This window comes from Solanum dulcamara, chromosome 6, assembly GCF_947179165.1.
Source record: "Solanum dulcamara chromosome 6, daSolDulc1.2, whole genome shotgun sequence".
Taxonomy (NCBI): Eukaryota; Viridiplantae; Streptophyta; class Magnoliopsida; order Solanales; family Solanaceae; genus Solanum; species Solanum dulcamara.
Genome location: NC_077242.1, coordinates 295,213 through 315,051, shown reverse-complemented (window position 1 = coordinate 315,051; position 19,839 = coordinate 295,213). Strand labels below are relative to the sequence as shown.

At 35.5% G+C, this 19,839-nt stretch overlaps 3 protein-coding genes across 5 annotated transcripts; 2 read left to right on the top strand and 1 right to left on the bottom strand.

Moving 5' to 3' along the window:
• Positions 1-744: 744 nt before the first annotated feature.
• LOC129893317 (GBF-interacting protein 1-like) lies at positions 745-6,661 on the top strand. The gene is made up of 8 exons (XM_055968826.1): positions 745-998; positions 1,758-1,801; positions 1,947-2,073; positions 2,435-3,121; positions 3,564-3,864; positions 4,197-4,455; positions 5,369-5,839; positions 5,992-6,661. Exons 1-8 carry the CDS (start codon positions 833-835, stop codon positions 6,298-6,300), a joined length of 2,364 nt encoding a protein of 787 aa, XP_055824801.1. The 5' UTR covers positions 745-832; the 3' UTR covers positions 6,301-6,661.
• Positions 6,662-6,955: 294 nt separating this feature from the next.
• On the bottom strand, positions 6,956-10,117 carry LOC129893381 (uncharacterized). The gene is made up of 6 exons (XM_055968896.1): positions 9,797-10,117; positions 8,993-9,427; positions 8,531-8,754; positions 8,245-8,391; positions 7,623-7,847; positions 6,956-7,530 (listed from the first exon to the last, which is right to left on the bottom strand). The coding sequence occupies exons 1-6, from the start codon at positions 10,058-10,060 to the stop codon at positions 7,269-7,271; spliced, it is 1,557 nt and encodes a 518-aa protein (XP_055824871.1). The 5' UTR covers positions 10,061-10,117; the 3' UTR covers positions 6,956-7,268.
• Positions 10,118-10,925: 808 nt separating this feature from the next.
• On the top strand, positions 10,926-15,274 carry LOC129892322 (ABC transporter G family member 26). Of its 3 annotated transcripts, XM_055967891.1 has the most exons (10): positions 10,926-11,205; positions 11,469-11,752; positions 11,890-12,045; positions 12,170-12,353; positions 12,701-12,979; positions 13,086-13,361; positions 13,434-13,492; positions 13,577-13,718; positions 13,807-13,914; positions 14,894-15,274. In XM_055967891.1, the coding sequence occupies exons 1-10, from the start codon at positions 10,993-10,995 to the stop codon at positions 15,161-15,163; spliced, it is 1,971 nt and encodes a 656-aa protein (XP_055823866.1). In that variant the 5' UTR covers positions 10,926-10,992; the 3' UTR covers positions 15,164-15,274. The 3 variants fall into 3 exon arrangements, with proteins under 3 accessions (XP_055823866.1, XP_055823865.1, XP_055823867.1); XM_055967890.1 differs by having other exon boundaries at positions 13,434-13,718; XM_055967892.1 differs by lacking the exon at positions 10,926-11,205 and adding an exon at positions 11,235-11,359 and having other exon boundaries at positions 13,434-13,718.
• The last annotated feature ends 4,565 nt before the right edge of the window (positions 15,275-19,839 follow it).

Here is a 19,839-nt window from a genome sequence, read left to right as displayed (position 1 = left end):
ATATCATGATGAAAATACGGTATAAATTAGGGATGTTTATTGAATGGTTCGGTTCGATTTTAAATATTATTGAGTTATCGATTTATAGATATGTTAAATTGTTGATATATCAGTTATTAATTATTGACGGTTCAATTATTGATTTACAATTCATTTTAAAATATCTAATTATTAAATATTTCTAGTATAAGTGTGTATTTTTAAATCAAACACTTACAAGTAGATTATCGAGAACATGAACTTAGATAGGAGGGTGAGAAGGACATATAATAGTGTTGTCGTGCTTAGAATGGTTGATGTTTGCCAGTGTACTAGTTGTATTATTATAGTTCTTATTTTTTTTTTTGATATTCATCATTATTTATTATTGTTTCCATTACTCTATTTTAATATGTTATGTATCGTGTTTCAATTATTTCACTATTTTGCTTTTTTCTGTCAGAATTTTCAATGTTTTTTTATGATTTGGTATATTTTCTTCTTTGTATCTGAAATTGCTACAACTAAGTCGAGGGTCTTTCGAAAATAATCTCTCTGCCTCCACAAAATTGCGATAAATTATGCATACATTCTATCTTCCCCAAATTCCACTTATAAAATTTCACTGAATATGTTATTGTTGTACTTAAAAGCATAGGCGGAGCTACTCTAAAAAAATCATTTATTTTGAGACGGAGAAAATAATATTTAAATATTATTATACATGAAGAAAAATATATTATCTTAAAGTGAGTTGCAATCATTTTTGTTCCTCTAAATGATTTCAATGTGCATGCTCCTATTTGGGTACATGTGAATCTAATTCCGTAATCTCTTCCTTCTCTTTGACACCATGAGCACCGGCGCTTCGAGAATTATAATTCCGATCAATGTTCGGAAAACGATCGACGATATAAAGGAGATCGCCGCCGGCAAGCACACCGATGAAGACATCTACGCAATGCTCAAGGAATGCAATATGGATCCCAATGAAACCGCTCAGAAGCTTTTATATCTCGGTATTTGTTATCTTTAGTCACCAATTTATATAATTATTTAGTTTGTTTAGCGATACTATACGATAAAAATTAAGTAACGTTATAATAGTAGCAAAGAAGTTTGATTTGATGTTTGTACGTTGACATCCATTTTGAATTGATGCTTTACGTTCACCGAATTTAGGTTTATAAGGATAAAAATAGGACTTTTTTTTTTTTTATATATTATAGCTATTGTGTTTAGGCCAGCTTGCAGGCAATTCGATTAATTTAATGAAATATTTTTCATCTCCCACCTACCAACAACAGGTAGGATTGTAGCAATATGTACTAGGTAACTTTGTCCACGGCTAGACAGGAAGAATCATTTTATGTTTTTGTGTCTAATTTTTTGAATATCTGGTCAATTTTGCGAATTGTGGTTTCACAGGTAGACTCTTGGTACTGCTGGAAGAATAAGAAGCAAATACTTCTAATTGCTTTTGTTTCTTCCCTTTTTGTGCTTTAGAGTAGGGTTCGTCTATGCTTAGAACTCTCCTGTCAGTGTATATTTATAAGGAAACTAAGAGTATATTTTGTTCTAACATTCTTGAAATTCCTTTTGGTTGTTGATTCCATATTTACCTCCATTACTCCATGGATGCCTATCTAGTTACGTAGTTTTGCAATTTCTGTGGCACATATTTTCTAAGTTTCATAATCCGTCATGAATTCATATAATTGCTGAGCCTATTACATTATTCTTTTCTTCACTTAAGCAAAAACTACCTAATTCTGCAGATACTTTTCATGAGGTCAAAAGGAAACGAGACAGAAAGAAAGCAGTAAGCATTTCTCTTAGTGATTATGTTGAGTCAAATAGGATTATTCAAGAGGACACACTAGTAATATGGGAATAGCCATTAGAGATTTTATAACAAAATTTCACTTAGCTTGATCATTCATTGTTCCACCATCTGTTTATCACAGAAAGGCAGCAGCCAAACTTCTGACGATTACAGGTGGATGTCAGGCATGCAAAGAAGGGCTAGGGATGGTCGTGAGATAATTTCTGCAAATTACATCACTGATAGTAAAAATGGGACTTCAACCCGGGGTAGGAGTTACTGTCATAATGTGGTCATGATCTTTATCGATTAACTCTCCTACTTTTCGATTATCCAGAATGCTGTGTATTTTGTTTTACCCTTTTGAGTCTTTGAGCATACAATTCAAGAATAATTGAGTAACTTTCATGAGCACAGAAAAGAGTCGTCCTCCTTTATAGTTGTATGCTGGCTGGTCCAGTCCTTCCTTCATGTGCAATATTTTGATATATGCAGAGTCTGTTATCACTTATACGACATGGCATCTGTTGGAATTTGGAAGAGTGTTTCATATATTTTGATAGAGGGAAATGTACTTTCTGTATATATGGCTTGCAGTGTGAACTTAACCCCTTTCTTTATTGTCAATAGATGCAAGTGGCAGAAGATACATTAAGAAAGAAAATGGAGTCAATAGTTCGAAGGGTAGAATTTCTAAGGCCTCCATGCCAGCTGCACGTAAAACAGAAGATGCTGATATACGTCCTAGCAAGGAATTTGCTGTTGAGGTTGCTGCAGATGATCGTAGTCATGTCAGTAGAGTTACTTCATTTGTTAATGTAAATAAGTTGGCAAAAGTTTCAACTGTACCTCCTAATTTAATAAATCATCATCTGAACTTGGATCCTGGCCCCACTCCTACCCCCACCCCCACCTTTGCACCTGGAACCAGATTTAAAGATAAAGTTTTCATATCGATACCTAATGAGCTTGTGAAAAGCACAACTTCAGCATCAGTTTCTGGTATCTACTCTTCTTCATCTGATCCTGTACTAGTGCCAGCCTTGAACCCACGAAATCTAGGAACAGTTGGTACAATAAAACGTGAGATAGGTAGCCAGCGCACTGCTACCGACTCCACTGTGTCTCCTGCGAATGAAGGAAGACTAGATGCTTGTCAAGATGCTCCCCAAAATACTCATGCAGTCATTAGAACTGTCAAGTACACAAATACAACAGGGCCAAAAGAATCCCGGGGAGTTTCAGTCACTGCTATACAACCAGTTGCAATTAATCATGAAAGTCAGCAGTCCAAACAAGTTAAAGGTCATTCAGGAGGTAGCATTTCGATTATATTGACTGTCCTTTATTTCATTTTTATCTTTTCTGAATCTGAATTTAAGGGGGATACAACCTCCTTCAATTAAGTAATGTGGATGGATTTCGTGTGTTTATTTAAGTTGCTCAATGTCAAAGGCCCGAGTATTATGTTAATGGGTTTTTTCAGATATACATGAGAGACATAGCTGGCTCTAGCTTACAAGTCCACTTCACTGCCATCAAGTCATTATGTGGATAACTGCTAACTGGCTTTATCGTCTGTTGAATCATTGAATTTGGTTTGGATTTCTAGAAAAACCAGAAATTAATAAGATAGCTATCGTGAGTTTACCCATTTGTTGCTTTTGAGGAGGAGAGAAAGGAAAACTAATGTGATTCAGACTTTCTTCTTTTACTTTTACTTTCTTGGTAATCTCACTTCATTATAATCTTGATGCAGAATTTCCATTTCAGGCAGCAGCTGTTGCAAAGGGAGACAATATACCATCAATTTCTAAACCAAATTCTTCCGGGGAACAAGCAGTTCCACAGCTTGACATGAAGTTAGAGAAGTTAAATGTCTCTGCCCGTTGTCAGTCTGTTATTTTTCCGAATCATCTACAAGTACCTGAATCTTTTAGGAGCGGATTGACTTTCGGTAGTTTGGATCCTCAATTGGATCCAAGCATAAGCTATGGCAAAGAGTCGATGCTTGTGGAGACTGTTCCAGCTAATGATAGTACTTCCATGGAACCTGGGAGGTAGGTAACAGAGTGGCATGTCATGCTTTTGTATTCATTTGTGATTTTGTATATCTAAATGTATCTCTACTGAAGCATTATTGCTGATTTTTTGTTGTCTGGGAGCTTCTCAATATATTTTTGCAATCATGTATAACGTTTTGATGGAGATTCCATGACCGATTGCCTCTGGACTGTCAAGTTTTCTTTTTATAATGGTAGCTTATAACACAAGGATGACCATGTCATTATGCTTATCCTGGTCTGGTCTGTAAGACAGTAACTGTTTATTGGGTAATCTTTTCTTTATATTTCATACTTGACCTCTCATCACCATATAAAACGAACTGCAGCTACCAAGATGCATCTTCAGCAGCTCAGAGAGGTGATTATCCTGACAATCTGCCGTCGCACCAACATGGATCTGAAAATATATCACCTTTTGAAGTATCTGGTGCTTCTCCTGTGCATGATCCATCAAAGCCGGAGAAATGTTCACCTTCTGCAGGCTCACAATTGCCACTTCTCCAGACTACTCCTGATTATAACTTGGGTTTTGTATCACCCATGCTAGGGCCACATCTTGTGTGTATTGAGGGACCAGAGCAGAAGGCATGTCATTGTGTCCCTAAAATATCTCTACTTCACATTTTTCATTTGAAAGTATTTTTATTTTTTTTGCCCTTGCACCAGTCTGTGCTGTCAACTGCCTCTTACATAAAACAATGCTAACTATGCAAATAATTTGAATGGGAAGATCTTGTAGTATTGGCAATTGAAGGATTAACTTAAGATAGGACAAATTTGACATAATTTCTTGGCTCACTTGTGGATTAGTTGCTTATTTGGTATTTCTTTCTACAATATCTGATCTGAACCGTGAAATACTCAAAGTAGACATCATCTACTGAGTGGTGGTGCTTCATTTGTGTTGGCCAACAGTTCACTAAAACTATATCATGTGTATGTCCAGGGTAAAACACTTAATCAGTGCTTTCCTTTATAACGAACAAAGAGATGGTTATGAACGTGACATTCTTAATGCATTAAGTTTCCATAAGCAGAATGATCATTGGCAAACCGGAGAGTTTTGAAACAAACCAGTCTTTCTGACCAATTACCTCTGTTAAAGCAGACAAGAACTGGCTTGCAAATAATTCTTTTTATTTCTCACTCCCCCAATTTCTTCTCCCCAAGGATCCCAACCAAGATACATGTATATATGGGGAACAATGTTGAACCTTACCATCTTTCTTTTGCTGGAGATTCTTGTGACATTACTTGTAGAAGAATGTTTGACTCTTCTTAAAGTTGAAGCTATTTGACATATCGAATTAACTTTTGTCTATTTGGTCCCTGTTGGCTCTTGTCAACTTTTTATTTCTGCAGTTCCTTTGAAGTTTTGAAATGTTCAATTATGTGCCTTATCTTCCTTCCCTACTCACATCACCCACTCTCTCGTCTCTTTTTTGTGTCTGTTATTTGTGGTCTGACTAAGTTTTTATAAATATATGGCCTGCTGCAGGGTGGGAATTCTCAAACTCCTTCAACATTGGGCTCTAATCATCCTGTGGCTCAACCCATGGGCCTTGGACAGAGTTCTGTCAGCGTTCCTCCACATTTGTTTCCTTTAGTCCGCCAACCATATCCTCCTAATTATATGCCGTATAACCCTTACATTCCCCACCTTTACATGCCACAGAGTGCCCACGAGTTTTTGGGCCCGAGTGGATTCCCTCAGCAACTTTCTGCTGCCAACTTTTATATGTCACCATCAGTTAGTGCTGCTGGTGTCAAATTACCACTTCCATCTCTATACAAACCAGCAGCTATTGCTGGAAACTTGAACCACTTTGGTGTCCCTACTGGCTACAGTTCGTATGGGTCCTCAACTATCTCATACAGTGGAACTCCAGCTCTAGTTTGTTCTGCTAGCAATGAAAATATCACTACACCCGATCTGAAAGAAAAGAATGTCTATTCCACGCAAAAGCAGGTTTGGTTTTTCTTCCTCGTTTTCCTTTTCTAACTAATCTCCTTTCTACTTTTGGTTGATTTGAATGTGGCATATTAGGTGAATCTATCATAAAGCATGTATCGGTTTCTGTCCAATTCTGATATTAGATATCACCTAATCTTTTCGTGCAGAATGAAGATTCCCATTACAGAAACTCTGCACTTGGACGTGATCAATCAATGCTTCAGACCAATTATTTTTACAACATCCCTCAGGATCAGCATGTTGCTGTTGTGCCAGCACATTCTTCCAATAGCTCTTTTCCTGGAATTAATGCATCTCAGACAATAGTTACACAATCTAATGTTCAACCCCTAGCCCAGCAACCTCAAACTGTTGCCAGATCAGGTGATTCTGGCCTTCCTACATCTGGTGCTTTTCAACAACCCCAAGCTAATATTCATTGGAATAACAAATTGCTGAATAGAGAAAACGTCTAAGATATCAATTGTTTCCATTGCCCCTCTAGCTTGTATATCAACTTTTGACAGCAAAAAGATACTATTACATCTTCAAAGGCTTGACATTTGCCCATTGGTCACCATAAAGATAACACTAGCTATTCCTCCTTTTCCTCTCCAAATTAATCATGGTTGTAATTATCCTTAAATGTGTTGATTTTTTTGTTCCAACAAAGTTTTAGTACAATATCCTATGATGTGTTACAATATCTTGCGTCCCCAAGGCTGGGCACGTTCGGATTCATTATCCACCAAGTTTGATTCCATTAGCTTTGAGGATTTCTTGGTAATCAAATAATGATGATAATAGATAAAGAACTTGTTTGGGGTAGCAGATTTGAACAAACTTTCGTACCAAGAAGGAAAAGAGAGAGACCAATGCAGCTTATTGCATGGTAGTCTGAAGTTGATTTTGTTGTGTTGTCATTATCTACAGTCTTTGATGTCAACTTTGATTTGAAAGTTGGTCATTTGCCATTTCTTTTGCTTCTTTTATGTTGAAGTAGGTGTAAGCTGACATTCCACCAAATAGCTACGATGGCAACACACATACTTTGCATACCATGAATCTGAACTTAACAGGACACATCCTCCAAGTAGTATATTACATCATTTTCAACAAATTTAATATTTCACCCAGGAAACCAAGTAAGAAAAAGATCCAAGAAACAAGGATCCCCCTGCATTTAAAAAATAACAGTGACTAAACACCCGAGTTTGCTTCAAGGCAAACAATTCCAATTATAGTAGTTGCGAGAACATGCAGATTTTAATGTGACAGATCGGAAATCCTGAGTACAACAAGAGCAAGTCTCAATATCATCAAGACATTGCAGCATATTGATAGGTAGATCAGTGTGTGTGTGTGTTACTAGAACATTACAGCATAAAATGAGACCAAAGAGTTCATAACATTCATCTTAAATAATCAATCAACTCCGACTGCTCTACCCTACACTTCGTGATGAGTCTTTGGACAATTTCTTTTCAAGAAGATCATTTTCCCTCCTGATGGTATCAAGATCTGCTTTCAGCTTGTCAATATCAACAGTTCGCGATGCCATAGTTGCAAGTTTGCCTTCATAATCAGTCACTTCTCGTCGGGTTCTATCCGTTGCAAGAAGATTTTCAGCTATTTGTTCAAAGCTGTCATGGATGTTAGTCAGTATCCTGTAAGCTTGTCGTCCCACTTGGTCCTTTTTCGCCTCCCTTGTAAAAACATCAGAAGATTTACATTTTAACAATCTACACTATCACTAAGATGTCAAACTCGTGGTCACCAGCATATCAAAAGATTTTACCTGAAAACCGTCTCATCCACCACTGCATGAGTTCGATTCAGCCGTTCTTGGACAGAGTTGCTCTCCAACTGAAGCTCCCTTGTTTCTTTTAATATTCTTTCTATGTCAACATCCTGCTTCCGGCTGTTTTTGGTGATCTCTTCAACACGCTGAATGTAGGTTCTCCTAAGTTGCAATTTGGGCTGCTTCTCAGCCTTGGCTGAGAGTACAATGAGTTCGTCCTCTCTGCAGAGTGATCGATAGCAAACATTCAGACAAAGCTACCAAGTTCATTCAATTTCTCTACATGCTTAGAAAAATGAGTTGCTCTGTAACCAAAACAACATTTTTCAAGGTATATGAACAAGGCTTTAAGTGGCATTAAAAGCTCTGATATACAAATAAACCCACACTACTTGACCTCTTTTCATAATGAGTAATGAAAATTATTAAATGTCAAAGAATCCAACCGATAAAAACCAACAATGCTGTATATTTAATTGGTTTACCAAGAATGCTGTATAGTAATTTAATCATGTCATGCCATTTTCTCATTAACTCTTCTATCAATTTGTTCTTAGTCCAACTATGTAATCTAATAAACTGACGGATATTCTGCATGACATAATTGAAGATGACATACCTTCTTTTCTTTTCAGCTAATATAAGCTCAAGTTTCAACTCAATCTCTTCCACCTTTTTATATTTTACGTATGCCTCTGGTTCTGTTGCTCTTAACTTCTCCTCCAGAGAATCCTTCTTCTGCTCAAGGGCCTTGCTTTTATCAATCCTGTAAGAGATTTCAACAAGGCTTTACAATTAATATTATCTAAGTTTCAATAGGAAAATTATAAAGTAAAAATGTTTAAAACATGGAAACATGAATGAGACTTGAGAATCCTCAATAAAGCAATAGATCATTATCCTACCAGTGACTCTTCATTTCAACAATTTTCCCCCTTTTCACTTCCAACTGATCGTTTAGCTGATTCATATAGAAGTCACTGGAATGTCTGTGATCAGAAGACATTTCCACTGCTGCTTTCAACAAATCAAGATTTTCCTTTAGTTTTTGTAATTCGATAGAACTTGAGACTGACTTCTCCACACGCATTTCCTTTTGATCTTGTGACGTTTCTGTCTTGCAGTTCATCTGCAATATGGTGCGAATTTAGAAGAAAAGACAACATATTGTATGCTTTCTGAAAGCCTAAATGCCTAACCGCAAAATCAAATAGTATCATTGTTTGTTCCCTACTTACATTATCTTCATATATGCTCTAATTGTAAATTATCAGCTTGTTTTACTTCATTGGACAGTTACCTCAAAGCCTAAAAGTACCACAATTCACTAAGTAAAGATGTGGTGCAATCCACTAACTATTAAGTACCTGAGGCAAATGCATGCATGGTGAAGTTAATTGCTGTCTATACTCAAAATTATGATCATCATCCCTCAAAGAACTCCTCTTCGCGCCCTCCACAACCAAATCTAGGACGTCTTGTTCACCACTTGATATCTTATTGCTAGAGTCAGCTCCACCTTCTATAGGTATATCAACACCATTATAAAACTCTTCCGTCTTATTCGGAATAAGATCAGATTCCTTTGACGCCTCTGGTGTTTGTGTCATCATCAACGGATCACCCTGTCTCTCCGAAAGCTCCTTACGTGGCAACAGTCCTGCATCATCAAGCCTTTCTTCTGGAGTCTTGAGGCCTCTTTTAGATTCTCCGACTACATCTTTTCGAGCTTCAACATCAGATAGCCTCCCAACCAAGAACCGAATCAACTCGTACAAGTCCTCTTCCGATGGGTAAAGGAACTGCCTAAGCAATAAACACAAATGCTTTCTCTAAGCACACACAAATCTAACAAACACATGAAGAAATCTAGAATTAATGCAAATCAATATCAATTAATTCCGCATTGAGCTGCATCATCTACTACAAACTCATATAATTTGACACAGAAAAAAAAAACCAGAACTTCAACAAAATAAAAAGTTAAAGATCAATCTGGAAGTAGAAAAGCAAAAAAGGAATCATATTCCATTTCATCTAAACTAATAGTAAGAAACTCGGTTTCGTTTGCGAAATCAGATCCGAAGCTTGCAGAACGCTGCAAAACAACGACGTATTCGGCATAGATCAAAAGAAGAAGAAGACAATGGAGAGGTGTATGTAAGTAAAACCTTGTGAAAGCTGATATCTCCGACGAAACCTAGGGATTTAAAAGCGGAGGCAAGCTCCGAGCAGAGCTTTGAGCGGTCGGCAACTGAATTCTCCGGCAAGGAAGCAGGAAACGAGGAGTTTTGGTGGTCAATGAGGTGCAATGACTGGGAGGAGATGGAGAATAACGTTGCCGGAGTGAGATCTTTCACCGATGAGACGCCGGGAGGAATCTTCACGCCGGAGCTGGCGATGGAGTTCAGTAGAATATCTTGCGATTCTTCCATTTTTCTCTGAAGATTTTGACAGGGCTTTAGATCCCTTTATTGTTTAAATTTGTTATATCTGTTATTTATTTAAATTCCATCATATACATTATTTCTCTTTCTCATTATTCATATATACTTACTTATTGTTGTTATTTATGTTATTATTATTATTTTATTTTTTAATAATCTTATTGGTTGTTTTATTAATCTAATAACTCAATATATTCACAAGGTAAAATTGGTGATAAATTTGGAGTCCAGATCAGCAATCACACATTTCGATTAATTCCACAGGATATCTTTCACTTTTCACCTGCAACAGATACAAATATTAGATAATTCTGATCATCACGATTAAAAGACAGATGAGAAGAAATACCTAATATTTTTTTTTTCAATTTTTATGAGTAAGTGTGTATAAATCTAATATATACATATAAGAATATTCAGACAATATGATACAATTAGTAACAACCATCCAAACAAGTTGGTAGAGCTAGAGGAAATAACTTATTTAGTACAATATTTACATATTCCCTTTCATTTGGCATCCTAAATATTATTGTTTTTATAATTGAAATAGTTTATTTTTTCCTACAATATTTACCTATCTATATTATTTCATGTAGAAATTCCCTTATCTTAATGATACAATATTTTGTTTTTAAGTTGTTTATATTTCATTCCTTAGAATTTTTCTGATAATTAATAATAATAATAATAACAACAGGTGAAGAGCAGCAAGGTTGTGCCAAAACTAGAAATTAACAACAAAAGTATATCTAGTAGGTTTCAACAGAAAGCATGTGTTTCAACAAGTTTCAAGATTTAGGCAAAATTCTAGTTTTGTTCCTCAACTTATCTAACCATATATAGTAGTCATGAACTTTTTTCAACACAATTAGACAAGATACAAATTAACTCAACTTTTTTTTCTTTTTCATGATACAATGGAGCATGAAGCACAAGATGAAATCGAGGACTTGTCGTTGTCCCCTCCCACTGTTGGCTCGATGCAGATTGCTGGAAGCAATGGTTTTGGCCATAACATAGAGTTCATGTCTCAGGCTTATCTTAGAAACAGAAGTTCCGAAATTGATATAGAAGTTGAACATGATACGTCTATAGCTCATATAGATCAACCTCTTTCCATATTCCTCAAGGTAATTCTTCTTCTTAACTCTCCTTCTTTGTTTTTTTTTAATCTACAGAGTTTCTTTTAGAAATGGAGTTCAAACAAGGCGCGACAGAATGAGCAAGTTGGTAGGAAAAAGATGTTAAACGTGGCAGGGCAGGACATGTCAAACTAGTGGCCTGGTGAAGGCTTCACCCACTCTGATCTGCCCCGCCCCATTTGGCATCACTAAATTTCATGATATATGCTCACGAGTCGTGGCTTCTGTAATGTGAATGGTTTTGTATGCAGTTTGCAAATGTGGAGTACAAAGTGAAGATTAACCAAGCGTTCTCCAACAATCCTGTCAAGGCAGTTGTCTCAAAGGTAGCTTCTCAGTTTGAACATGATAATTACAAACAAATACTCAAGGGTATAACGGGAAGCATTAGTCCGGGTGAAATTCTTGCCTTAATGGGACCTTCGGGCAGTGGAAAAACGACTTTGTTAAAGATATTGGGTGGAAGATTGCATGAAAATGTCAAAGGAACCGTCACTTACAATGACATTCCATATAATCCAGCTCTTAAACGAAGGTGGTACCTATCCATCAATAAAAAAAAATTGCCTCCTTTTATTTTGTTAGTCTTAAACCAAAGAGTAGACACAAGTTTTTCTTTCAGTGTACATGGATTTGTATTAACTTTAGTTTGCAATATGTGCTAATGTCTAGGGTGGGTTTCGTGACACAAGATGATGTGCTTTTTCCACAATTGACGGTTGAGGAAACTTTAGTTTTTGCTGCATTCTTAAGACTTCCAAGCAAGATGAGTCGGCGTCAGAAGTATGAAAGAGTAGAAGTGATTATTAAGGAATTAGGCCTTGAAAGGTACGTGTGTTACCCTTTCTGCCTTTCATAAACTTCGGTACTCACTAAAAGCAACTATCTAAAGCAGCCAAAAGAAAATTAACATGATCTTGCAACTGTTCACTCGTGAATTTCACTAGTGTAGATGTCGTCACACGAGAATAGGTGGAGGACTTGTTAAAGGTGTTTCCGGTGGAGAAAGAAAAAGAGCTAGCATAGGTCATGAAATCCTTGTTGATCCTTCTCTCCTCTTGCTCGATGAACCAACTTCAGGCCTTGATTCGACCTCTGCAAATAGACTACTTCAGGTCCTTCAAGAGCTTGCTAAGGTAAACACTTCAACCATATTTTCACTCTTTGCTATTCCCTCCGTTTCATGCTTTCCTTTGTAGTCCATTTCAAAAAGAATGTCAGTTTCTTTTCTTGCAACTCTTTAATTCTAACTTTCCACGTGACATGTTTAAGACCACAAGATTAACTGGCATTTTAATACATTATACGTATCTTTAGCTTAAGATCACAAGATTCAAAAGTCATACTTTTTTAAATTCTGTGTCAAGTCAAACCAGACAAAAAAATTGAAACGGAAGGAGTACATAGTTCCATCTTTTAAGATGGATTCATTCTCTCTACTTGGGCCCAAGTTGGCGAAATACTAATACATTTTGTTCATCAGATGGGAAAGACAATCATAACAACAATTCACCAGCCTTCAAGCAGGATTTTCCACATGTTTGAAAAAATTCTGTTGATAGCAGAAGGTTATCCAGTTTACTATGGTAAGGCCAGGGATTCGACGGAGTACTTCTCGTCTCTAGGTTTCATCCCGGAAATTGCCATGAATCCAGCAGAGTTCTTGCTGGATTTAGCAACGGGACAAGTAAATGATATCAGTGTTCCTGATGATCTGTATCCACCTCAATTGACAACCGAACGAGAGAAGATTGTCATCAGAGTATGATTCTCATTTCTACTTGTTCTGATTTTACGCCTTTCGTTTAGTTTACTTGAAAGCTCTTTATGGGACATACTTTCACAGAAATTGTGTCTATGAACATTAGTATCTGCAACACAAGTACAAAGTCCTGTTGGAATCGAAAGAGAATCATCAAGGGTCAAAAGCACCAGAGCATCTTCAAATGGCTGTTACAGTAAAGAAAGATTGGACTATATCTTGGTGGGAACAATTCAGGGTACTGTCAAAGCGAACGTACAGGGAGAGATGCAGAGACTATTTTGACAAGCTCCGGTTAGTTCAATCTATTGGAGTTGCATTACTGCTTGGGCTTCTTTGGTGGAAATCCTCAACTGCAACAGAAGCTCAACTCCGTGATCAGGCAAAATCCTAATTTTACATTTTTCTCTCCTTATAGTATTTTCAAGAAAGTTAATCTATACCTTCATTGCAGATTGGTTTAATGTTCTACATCTGTATCTTCTGGACTTCCTCATCAATTTTCGGTGCAGTGTATGTTTTCCCATTCGAGAAAATGTATTTGGTGAAGGAAAGGAAAGCAGACATGTATAGACTAAGTGTCTATTATATCTGCAGCACATTGTGTGACATGGTAGCACACGTTTTGTACCCGACGTTTTTCATGTGCATTGTGTATTTCATGGCTGGCTTCAAGAGGACTGTCCAATGCTTCTTTCTAACGTTGGCTGCAACTGTATTAATTGCGATAACCAGCCAGGTAAGTCCCTTTTTTTTTGCGAACCAAAAAAACTGTACTCATTTTTTGGAAAATATGAATGGACATGTTCTGTTTTTTTTGGTTATAGGGAGCTGGAGAGCTTTTTGGAGCTGCAGTTATGAGCATTAGAAGGGCAGGGATGGTTGCTTCACTGATATTGATGTTGTTTCTTCTCACTGGAGGTTACTATGTTCAGGTATCCAAATTAGAAAATAGCTATGTTGCTCGAACCCTTCAAAAATGTAGTTGCACCTGTGTCCGATTCTTCAAAATGCACTACTTTTGGAGCATCCAACACACACCAGTTGACATTTTTAAAGAGTCCGAACAATAGTACTTATAACATTTTCATTCATGCTCAGAAAAGTTGAAACCAAGAATCCTACTCAAGTTAAACTTGATGATACTTCTTTCCTCATATGTCAATAACAAATGAAGTCCAGCAAAGTGAAGCATCAACATTTTCCAAAACCATGTCTCCTTTGATAAATAGTTTTGCAAACAACTAGTAATAGCTACTACGTATTAAATTTGGTGAGTTCAACCTTTATTTCTTACCGTTGAATCCATTGTACTTTTGATACGTCTGTAATAGCTTGTGTCCCAAAAAAGAACGTGAACACCTAGGTTGAAAAGGATTTTCTTTCATTAACATACAATGAAGATGCATAGCTTCTCTGAATGTCCTTAGATATGAGGTTACGGAGAACACGAATTAGGGTAGAAGGTTAGTAGGTAGTAGAGTGTTGTCTCCTTTGCTAGTAGTTGTAGTATTTCTCTGGTAGCTTTTTGTCCTTCAATTTATGTTACTATTAACTATCTTTTGTACTTCGATTATCGCACTATTTTGTTGTTGTTACTGTTATTGTTTTCAGAATACTTATCATACTTTCTATAATATTTTGCCATGACTTCCATTTATTTCTTTTTCGATATGCTTTGATATGTTTTTCCTTGAGTCGAGGGTCTATCGGAAACAAACTCTCCGCCTTCGAAGGTAAGGGTAAGGTCCGCGTGCATTCTATCCTCCCTATACCCCACTTGTAGTATTACGCTAAGTATGTTGTTGTTGTATAATCAATCGAATGTTGGTTTCTTTCTGCATTTTGAATACCGTTAGTAAAAATTCTGACTTCGTCACTGACCGAGACTTACTCTTCTTTTTTTTTTTGCAGCATATACCAAAATTCATGAGGTGGCTAAAGTACTTATCATTCATGTACTATGGATTTAGGCTATTGTTGAAAGTGCAATATTCAGGAGATGATTTATATGATTGTGAAAGCAAAGGAGGTTGTAGAACTCTTCAAACTTCTCCTTCATTTGACACTGTTAGTTTAAATGGTGGATTAAAAGAAGTTTGGGTTTTATTAGCAATGGCTCTTGTTTATAGATTCTTAGCTTATATTTGCCTACGCAGAAAAATTAATAGTTGTAATCTTTGAAACTAAAAAAAAAATATTGCTGATTTTTATTTTTTTAATGTGGATGAAAAATGTGAAGGGATCACAAATGAGATTTAATTTCTAGTATTTAATTTATTTACGTTCACATGACTTTTTGGTATTGAATTGTCAACGTTTTGAAAAGTAATCATTTTGATTTTCTCAATCTTTTCTTGTGGGATGAAGCTAAAATAAATAAATAAATAAATAAAAGGATCTTGACTTCTTATTTCAATTACTAGTTCCTCCTCCCACGAAGAAAGGAGGTTCTCTTTATGGATATTAATAATATGTTAATTATATTTGTTAAGCGTAAACTTTTTTTAAAGATCATTTGATTTGAAGACAAGAAAATATAATCTCTATATATTTAACTAGAAGTCTCGAAACCAAAATTTAGAATACGGACTCATTTTTGTTATAGAGCATTTTATCCCTAATATGACTTCTTGGTGTTGATCCAAATTCAATCGAACATTAATAGAGTACTGAACATCGAGGGGGAAAGAGAAAAAATAAAAATTAAAGAGTGCATCTATAAAAACACTCTTTCATTTCTTAATCAAAAGTCTCACATTCAAATTATAGAATATGAAACATTGTTATTGAAAAATATTTTACTTTCTAATATGAAATGTCTCGATATTGATATAAACACATAACGTGAAGATTGATAATCAAGTAAAACGTTGAAGTATTGAGAGCTCAACAATATACATGTGGCAGCCAAAGGTTTCTCATTTTCATCTTTCAACTGTGAGTTGTATGTTGTAAGAAATTGAAGTTTCTTACTGCGCACCTTCTCTTATACTGCTATTTTCTGTCTATTTTGGGACTATTACTATCATGCAAGGAAAAAAATAGAAATTGCTTCATGGATTACCTAAGCTTTTTAAAAAAATCATGATGTTGATTATTGAAATTTCTTAAATTGCTACTGATTTAGGTGCTTCCTCACCAAATATGTCATTTAGTTGGCTAAGTCATACCTTGAAGGTCTTGTAAAATGTCGTCATTCTAAGATCAAATCCTTTTTATTGCAACCAATTTGATGATGCAACTATCAAGAAAGGAACATATGATATGAGAAAAGGAAGATACATCTATGAAGAATAAACAGGATGAAGAAAAGGTTATGCTGGAGAAAGTTGGAAAAAATTCCATATCTTGTTCCACTAACCAAATTGAGAAAGAACAATGAGCTTATTTGCATAGCGAAAAAGATTGACTGCCTCCATTATGTTGTTGCTAGCAAATGACACTATTTGGTAGATTTAGACAAGTAAAAACTAACTCTTTCCAACGATCGAGACCACAGAATAATCAAGTTCATAAGCAAGGCACAGGAACTAAGAGAGAAATCACTTCAGAAATTATATATAATAGTATTCAAGTACCCCAAGAACTATACTTCCTACAAAGTGCAAATTTTATTTTTATATTGACTACACTTTAAAATTAGCAAAATAGGGAGGAATATAATGCTAAAAATTAGTCTTCCCGCGAACTGATAAAATTCATTCACCAATATCAACAAACAAAAGGTACCAAGATAAAAGAAATATTCAACTCCTTGGATCTGAGATAAGGAGTTGATTTCTCATATGATCACTCGAATCAACTAATAGTTATTATTTTAAAAAGTCACCTTTTTTGTTGGACAAAATTGAAATTTTAAAAAATGTGGCTTTGTGAGATAATGACTACTCATTAGTTAAGTGACCATATGAGAAATTAACCAAAAAAAAAACAGACATCAGCAACTGTTTGCCGAAGCACAAATACCAATTTTATTATAGAAATATAACATTAAAAATCTAGTAGCAACACATATACCTAACCTCTACAACTCATGAATTAAGAATTCTCACAACAACAAGGTCTACTCGACACGAATTCCGCGTTAATGAAACTTTTCACAGGAATCTTTCACAAAATTTCCAATCTCATTCTAACTAAGGATTCTTGTGGTTCCGGAGGATCCAACTATAGGAGAACTAGGAACGGAGGGCTCCCCTCCCCCCTTCCGCCCGACTCTTTGGTCTTAAGAACGCTGGTATTGTAATTATATAGACTATGATTCCATACCAGAAATTTTTTAAAATTCCTTTTCGGTTTTGGAGTTCTCAACAACAAATACCTACCCCTCTATTAGAATAGAAGCTCATATCATTGGTCCCGATAAACCCCAATTTAATGCCTCGTCTCTCCCAATAATGCATATGCCTTCAACTCGTTCCGATGACTTAAGCCTCTTTCTTCTTCTTATAGGGTGTTTAAAGAGCGTGACTCTTTAGTTTAATTAAGTTCTAATTTGGAAAATGAAAAGGACCCATTTGATTCAATTCATGAATTAGCCCACAGGCTTCCGCTCTTCTTTCTCAAGCGTTGAACATAGCAATTTTAAAAAACTTTAGAAGTTCAATCGTATCTCAAATACTTCATCAAGAACAAAATTACAGCACAGTGCACTATAATATGCAAAAGGTTAAGAATGTAGATGTCAACCAAACTAAACTTTAAATTAATTTACTGAATTGCCTAAAAAAAAGTAACACATAGATGAAAATAAATGAAGATTACTCATCTCAGATAGAGCTTGAGAGGAATGAAATCTCAAGAGAAGCAGCAATGTTGAAGTCAATTTTTGTGTGGAGTTGAAGGGACTGCTATGAAAGTTTTAGATCAGAAAAAGGAGAAAAGTAGAAAAAGCAGTACATATTTCTATGGCAGTAGTACACGAGGCTAATTACTAGAAAATCAAAACTATTGAGAACATACCTTTAAAGTTGGGGCTTTGAAGCAAACATTTGATGATATGGAAAATCAGTTAAATTGTTTGCCAAAGTGTGATCAATTTGCGCACTAGGTTTCTAGTTTTAGGAGGTTCAAATCATTGGAAACGACATTTCTCAAATTATTCCCAACTCATTAGGCCCTTGGCTCATTTAAGTTGATAATATCATAATTGTGCTTCACCTAACATATGAAATCCAACCACTCCAACCTTTTTTGCTTCAGTTGTATGTTGATTTTCAAAAACATTATTCACAACTGCCCAAATTAATGGGTCATTTGTGCCATCGTAAGTAGGAAAATTCATCTTTGCATACTTTGCTACTGTCGAATATGAATTACCACTTGTTGGATGATTCTGATAGGCCAGTTGAATAGGCGTATTGCTTCTAGTAAATCTACCTGTCGTCGGGCTCGACTCAGTTCCATAGGTTGCAGATTTTATGAAGCCAATTCAGACCACATAGTTCAAATGACAGCAATTTATATCAATAATACTCATCGCTAATCAACTTAAGTAAGGAAACTAAGAAGAGAGCTCACTACATACACTGCAGTTTGTGAAAAATATTGTAGGAGTACAACCTATGGCTATGAGCAACAACTCTTTGTATTTTTACATACATTATCCAGAATGATGCATTATTGATAATACAACATAACACGCAGTGAAATACATATGTAGTTTCACTTCAACTCTATCAAGCATGAAATTTTCTCACCTTTTAATCTTTAAAAATATGCAAAATTCTCGATCAAAAATGGAATTTTAATGTCAAGCATAAATTATGATTAAAGATAGCATGATTCACATAAGTAATAACTTTCCGCGAACATCATAGTATGCTATATTAGCTCAAGTTCTGAAGCAGTCATCTTACAGGTCACATAGTGAAATATTTGTGGCTCTTTAATAACCATGTTCATCAGATTGTATTGTTCCAATATGATTGTGCCAAATCCATCTGCAATAATCAGAAATTTTACATGTGTTCATTGTGAAAGAAAACATCAACTAACATCGAAATAATTTACTAATCTGCATACATTTAGTGAGAAAGTCGAACAACTTAGACAATCCACAACAAAATTGATATTGGACTTAGCTTCTTCAAGATATATTGTACAAATTCTTTAGTTAAATCTGCATATAGATCTTCCACAAATATAATCAAATCTGAGCTATATATTATGACAGATATATACAGTTGTTGGATTTATATGAAGTCATTAAAATTAATGCAGTAAGAATTTTACCTCATTGCTCTCGGACAGTCAATAAGACGAAGTTGGAAAATGAAAGATCATATCCACCAATGCTATTTTTCAAATTACAACTGAAAACAAAGTCGATCATCTATTATAGCTTAATTCGAACTTGTCGTGAGATGAAAAATTATGGATGGAATGAAAGAAAAATCAAATATAAAATTATTAAATAAACAGAAACACGACTCACACCTATAAAAGAATGAACCTCATTTTCCTTTGCAGCTATCTAACATGCAAAATTGTTTTTTAATTGAGGCTGTTTTCTGCTTTTTTCGAATGAAAGGAAAAGGCTTGAGCATTTTAAAAGGCTACTGAAGAGATTGATGGACCATTGACACACACATAGTAAGAGTAATGTAGTGATACAGAGATGCAAAGAAACATTTTTCGGTATATATACTTATAGGCATCTTCATGTCATTCCCACTTACATACCCTTCAATTTAATAGACTTTTGACAAGCTCTCCACAGGGTTTTTTGAAACTCAAGTCTCTGCCAATGAACACTACAGACTTGACCTCAAAGTAATGATGATTGATGTGGCCGAACAAATTATAGCACAGTTATTAAAAGCTTCATTAAATTAAAAAATTCAAACTATTAAATC

Bases quoted from the DNA above. Each gene is read 5' to 3' on its own strand.
- LOC129893381 (XM_055968896.1), bottom strand. From the start codon at position 10,060: ATGGAAGAATCGCAAGATATTCTACTGAACTCCATCGCCAGCTCCGGC. The intron at 9,428-9,796 runs GTTTTACTTACA...TTGCTTAGGCAG, and splicing joins GAGATATCAGCTTTCACAAG to TTCCTTTACCCATCGGAAGA. The intron at 8,755-8,992 runs GTACTTAATAGT...ACCATATTGCAG, and splicing joins CATGCATGCATTTGCCTCAG to ATGAACTGCAAGACAGAAAC.
- LOC129892322 (XM_055967890.1), top strand. From the start codon at position 10,993: ATGGAGCATGAAGCACAAGATGAAATCGAGGACTTGTCGTTGTCCCCT. The intron at 11,206-11,468 runs GTAATTCTTCTT...TTTTGTATGCAG, and splicing joins CTCTTTCCATATTCCTCAAG to TTTGCAAATGTGGAGTACAA. The intron at 12,980-13,085 runs GTATGATTCTCA...TATGAACATTAG, and splicing joins GAGAGAAGATTGTCATCAGA to TATCTGCAACACAAGTACAA.
- LOC129893317 (XM_055968826.1), top strand. From the start codon at position 833: ATGAGCACCGGCGCTTCGAGAATTATAATTCCGATCAATGTTCGGAAA. The intron at 1,802-1,946 runs GTAAGCATTTCT...TGTTTATCACAG, and splicing joins AACGAGACAGAAAGAAAGCA to AAAGGCAGCAGCCAAACTTC. The intron at 2,074-2,434 runs GTAGGAGTTACT...TATTGTCAATAG, and splicing joins AAATGGGACTTCAACCCGGG to ATGCAAGTGGCAGAAGATAC.